Genomic DNA, 5,315 nt, shown 5'->3' with positions numbered 1-5,315 from the left:
AGATGAGTGACCTCAGGTACTGTGGACAGCCCCAGATTCAAGAATTGTATCTGTTTTCTTGGGAGTCATCACTGAACTAATGTCCCACATGGTATTACTTACTGTAGATGCTCTCAGAGGAGGCCCAGAGCACACATCCTAATCGCTTGTGGTACTCAGAGAGGGGGTGCTAACTCTGAGGCCCTGGCCAAATTCCAGTTTAGGGATGTGGGTCTTCTTCTTGCCATTCTAATTGGAAATTGCATCGCTTCCCATTTTCCCTGTTGACCTCAGTGCAAACTGCATTAGTCTGTTTCTTTGCCCTGGTCCCAAGTAAGATGCTGGTGTGTATTATATGGGCCACGTTCATGCCTTATCTTAATGCACAAGAGTTGAGGAATGAGTAAGCTCCATATCAAAGTGCCCTGTAGTTAGAGGGGAACTCTTGTGATGCTTTGGAGGTGAAATGAGCCCTTTTAGACTAAGTTGGAGAATATGCACTGGCCGGAGCCTTCCAGCCACGAGGTGTGAATTGAAACCTATTTCCCTCTTTTCTTATAGCATGTTGAGAAAATCTGTTGGGTTTTCAGCAGTCAGGGAAGGCCGGAGTTCTGCAGCTTTAATCTGGGTAACTGAGGCTGGTTGGGGCAAGACTTTGGTTAATTAACTGGGTTCTCAGATGCCACAGACTCCGTGAAAAGTCACCATTATTTTCAATGGTTGTGATAGAATTTCCCCCCAGTAGCCATTATTTTAAGATTATATTGCAGAGTTGCTTTATTTGAGCTTTTCATGTATACACAATCCCAAACTGGAAGAAATAATTAAAAAAAAAAAAAAAGGAATCCTGCTGTGAAAGGTATATATTACTCTAGATTTTTCTTACTGTAAATATTGTAAGATTGTAATACTGTCGATATTTTATTAACCAACAAATGTTAATCTATGTGAATTCAGACTTATTTTAAATGTGCTTCTTATTTACTGTGTGTGGTCCCTGTTGCTGACAGTATTAAGTTATATTCTGATGTAAGATTAACTTTATTAAAGAATGTAAACATTAATGTTTCCTTATGGGAAAACAAATAAAGTATAAAGAAGACAATTCTTTTCATTAAAATATACTGTGTATTTACACTTGCTAGACCCAGCACCACTTATAAATTTAGTACACCATTCAGAATTTTAGTTAACACGGCTGACATGGTTGTGCTCTGTTTGAAAGTCTAAGAGTAGGTATTGTTGGAATATAAAGTTTGTATTTGTCTGCTGTGAATCATAATCTTGAAATTTCTAATCAAGTTTGTAAAATTTTTATAGTAAAACATTTTAATGACAATTTAAAAATTTACTTCTCTAAAGAATGGTCAAAACAGTATCCTTTCAAAAATAGAATTGTTCTTTAATATCTTTCCAAACTGACTTTGGTTAAATGGACCAGATGTATATTAGTTAAAATTTAGGACAAAGTTGTGATATTCTTTGAGTTTACAAGTTAATCCTTATTGGAAATGTGCCAATTATACAGTAGAATATCATTAATTTGCACTGTTTGGGGACCCCATTAAGAATGCTGAATTTTGCCAACTAAGAAGTAAGCAAATGCAATTTAAAAAGTAAATTTGAGCATTCTGTATTAAATATGTGCAGTTATTATCACATGAAGAAGCGCAGTGTGTCGGGCTGTAATATAACCATACTTGCTGTCATGTTCTCCCATCTCAGTGCTGGGAACTCACCATGTGGAAACCAAGCAAATGTGTTGTGCATCAGCCGGCTTGAGTTTGTTCAATATCAAAGCTGAAACTAGCGAGGTCTGCTGTACTGCTTATTGAAGTATTGTGATTCTTTTAGGCATTGATTCTTACAAAATATATACTGTAACAGTATACTTTGTACAGATTTAAATTTTATTTGAAAAAAATGAAATAAAGTAGGCAAAAAAATAAAGATGTTTATTTTTCATGTGACTATATAAACAGATCAGTCTTTTGTTTCAGTGTCTTTGGGGGGGAATCTGGTTGTTCTTGCATTTTTTTTTTATTCTGATAGATGGAAACACTTTTTAGGACTCAGTAACAGGTATACTTGCCTGATCATTAATTGGCTGTAAGCTTTAAGTGTGTTTTCTCACACCGGAAAACTCTATTTTCTATTTTATTTTAAAACACATTTATTGGGGCGCCTGTGTGGCTCAATCATTAAGCCTCTGCCTTTGGCTCAGGTTGTAATTCAGGGTCCTGGGATTGAGCCCCAGAGCCCAGTGGGGAGCGTGCTTCACCCTCCCCCATTCCCTCCTGCTTGTGTTCCCTTTCTCCCTGTCTCTTTCTCCCTCTCTCAAATAAATAAATCTTTAAAAAAGTAAACGAATGTCTTTAAAACACATTTATTTATTTCTAAAGACTTTATGTGAATGACTTGCCTATCTTTTTGAGTAGTTTTTTGGGTTTTTTTAAGATTTTTTTTATTTGAGAAAGAAAGATAGTACAGAAGCAGAGGCCGAGGGAGAGGGAATGAGGGAAGCAGATTCCCCACAGAGCAGGGAGCCCAGACATGGAGCTCAGTCCCAGGACTCTGGGATCATGACCTGAGCTGAAGGCAGACACTTAACCGACTGAGCCACCCAGGTGCCCTGAGTCAGTTTTATAAAATTCTCTCGTGGTATGATGGTTAACCTAGCCCATCACAACTGAAGAAAAAAGAAAAACTTTTCCCATACATCATGCCCCTTTCCCATGGAAGGGTTTTTAATCTTCTGTCTTTTTAAATTTGAAGTTGGTTTAGGGTAGTGGAAGCCTTACCAAAGAGTACATGACAAAACATGAAGAGAATCTTATGTAGAAAATAGAGGCTGTGCTTAAAGATCCTTTCAGAACTGCTTTTCTGGTGGGTAGAGAGTGAAGTTACCAATGAAAATGTGGCCCAGGTGTGATCCTTCAGAATAGTTTTTATGAGGTCTTCTTACAGAAGGTCAGATTATTGGACCAAAAAAAATCCTAGTTTTGTCCTCTAATTCAAAAACCAGTGGAGGCCTTAGGTGTCTGACATTTTCCCCAGCCTTTAGGAGTATAGTTAGAAGTATTATTTCTGCTTTCTCCTCATTTTACCTTTGCTGATGCTTTCACTTACCTTCAGGCTGGATAGAAGGAGGCTTGGAGCAAGTGGTTGCAGCGACAAAGTTCCTGCAAAAGTCACACCATAGAAAATTTTTCAGTGTATTTAAATGTATGTGACAGTGGTTATATTCTAAAAACTGATGTATGGCTATAAAAATATCTCAAGATCATAGTATTACAGTTGTAGACTTCCCTGGGTGAATCCTGAGAAGGTTTTGCTATTGTTGTTACTGTTTTTTTTCTTGCTAAAGTAGCCCTTCTTTGCAAAGAACATCAGACTAGCTGTTGGACTAGCTTCTACATCTGACAGCCACCACTCCAGTAAAAATACTTTGCTTATGAAAACTTAAAGCTGAGGGTGTCACTGTTTGGAGGAGGTAGGTGGAGTGCAAAGAAAGTTTTCCCTACATTCTGCAGGGCCTCTGATTTGGGAAGCACCCACAGAACAGGTGGGTACTTACTGAAAAGGAGACCAGATTCCCTTCTGGGCCCAAGGTAGAATCAGTCTAACTCTTGGATCCCTTTCAAAGGGATATAACTAGTTACAGGAGCTTGAGGTGGAAATTCTAGCCAGGATTTGCAGTAAGTATAAGGGAAGGAAAATTCAGAAGCCCCTTCCTCCCTGTCTGTGACCTTACTCTTTTAAAGACTCCAGATGGGACTATGATAAATATGCCCTGTGGATGGTCATTTTGAAGAGCAAGTAGTGAAGTTCTGCAGGGCTGGGGGGGGGGGGGGAACAGATGTGTAGTAGGTCTGACAATAGGACAAGGCTTGTAGTACCACAGAGGGAGACCCCTCAAGAAAAGGGCCCCTCATGTTCAACAGAACTCTTTGTCATTTTTATTTAGCTCTTTGTTTTCTCAAGTGATATAATTGACAAACTCTTCCCACCACCACCTCTAATAGATGTTAACTTTTATTTAACCATGTGGTATGTCATTTTACTTTGGCTGTTTTGCCTGGTTTTATAAATCTCTTTGTTCCTAGTTCCAGTAACAGTTTCTTTCTAAGCAGACAGGACTTTCTGATTGAGAGTACAGGGTTTGAAAGAGGTTTGGCTCATTCAGGATCAGAGGAAAGAAGAGATCTCTTTTTCAGTGCTTGACTGCTAGCTAACCTCAGGGCCGGCATACAACACCACTGCTTTCACTTTAGCACCATCCCCCACACTTCTGGAACTCCAGCGGGAGGAGTCACTTTTTCTTTTTCCTGAAAATGGGGATTCTGCCCTCAGAGCGCAGATCTCCAGCGTGTCTTCAGTAAGGTTGTCCCAGTTCTCCTCAACAATGATTTTTATTTATTTTGATATGTTCAATTTGGGCCATTTGACACTTAAGTTGGCCTTGAGGAAATGTCACAAAACAGAGTCAGTGAATGTTGCAGTGTTTAAAAGAGCAGGATATCCCCCCTTACAGCCCATGGTGTTACCCACTTAATCACACCCCACCCCAATCCTCAGGATCCTGACTCTATTTTCATACCCAGCTCACACCTTAGACCTTCCCCAAAGGAGCGGGAGTTTCCTTGTCATCCTCCTGGGAAGACTGGCAGCAGATCTAACCTGCCTCTGGTTTTTTTGTCTCTGGCAGTGACACTAAGGGTGGGCCTATACTGCTACCATTATAAGTTTTTCCAAGCCCACTACTTTACTAAGCTAAGTGTTTTATCTAGATTACTTTATTTAATTCTTACTACAACCCTATGAGATAGGCACTATTATTTATCCCCATTTTACATAAGAGGGAAACTGAGGCATGAAGAGATTAAGTAACATGCCCAGGGCCATGCAGAATTCAAGTCACAAGTCCTGGCAGCCTGATGCCGGAGCACACCCTTGGTCTCAGTCACTCTAGCATATTGTTTTCCCTCTAAGGTTCTGCCTCCTCTTCTAACTTGTAGAGTCCCCCTGACTTTGATGTTGCCTCACCTCAGGATGTACTTAGCTGGATGGCAAAGCTCATGTTCCCTGTATAGCTCAACAGCCACACTTCCTGTTCTGAAGGTTGATTCATGAATGAATCTACATTTTCATTTCCCCCTCCCCTTTCAGGGGGGAATGACTTACTCAGAGCAGGGCTGAGAAAAGCTGGCAATAGCCTTTCCAGGCCTCTCTCTCCACTGTGCTTTTTGAAAGTTAGCACAGTCCTAAATACTATTCCTGCCTCTTCCTGCCCTCACCACAATGACTTGATCAAAGAGCTCTGTGAATGAAGCCCC

The 5,315-nt window shown here is 40.1% G+C and overlaps 1 protein-coding gene across 1 annotated transcript; it reads left to right on the top strand.

The window, feature by feature from the left end:
- The first annotated feature begins 1,486 nt into the window (after positions 1–1,486).
- Positions 1,487–1,934, top strand: IGIP (IgA inducing protein). Its single transcript, XM_080804033.1, has one exon. The coding sequence runs from the start codon at positions 1,622–1,624 to the stop codon at positions 1,781–1,783; it is 162 nt and encodes a 53-aa protein (XP_080660159.1). The 5' UTR covers positions 1,487–1,621; the 3' UTR covers positions 1,784–1,934.
- Positions 1,935–5,315: the final 3,381 nt, after the last annotated feature.

Source organism: Martes martes (assembly GCF_963455335.1).
Source record: "Martes martes genome assembly, chromosome: 5".
In the NCBI taxonomy this organism is placed as follows: domain Eukaryota; kingdom Metazoa; phylum Chordata; class Mammalia; order Carnivora; family Mustelidae; genus Martes; species Martes martes.
Note: the sequence above shows the minus strand (reverse complement) of the source record. Positions and strands in the feature narration are given on the sequence as shown.

Bases quoted from the DNA above. Each gene is read 5' to 3' on its own strand.
- IGIP (XM_080804033.1), top strand. From the start codon at position 1,622: ATGTGCAGTTATTATCACATGAAGAAGCGCAGTGTGTCGGGCTGTAAT.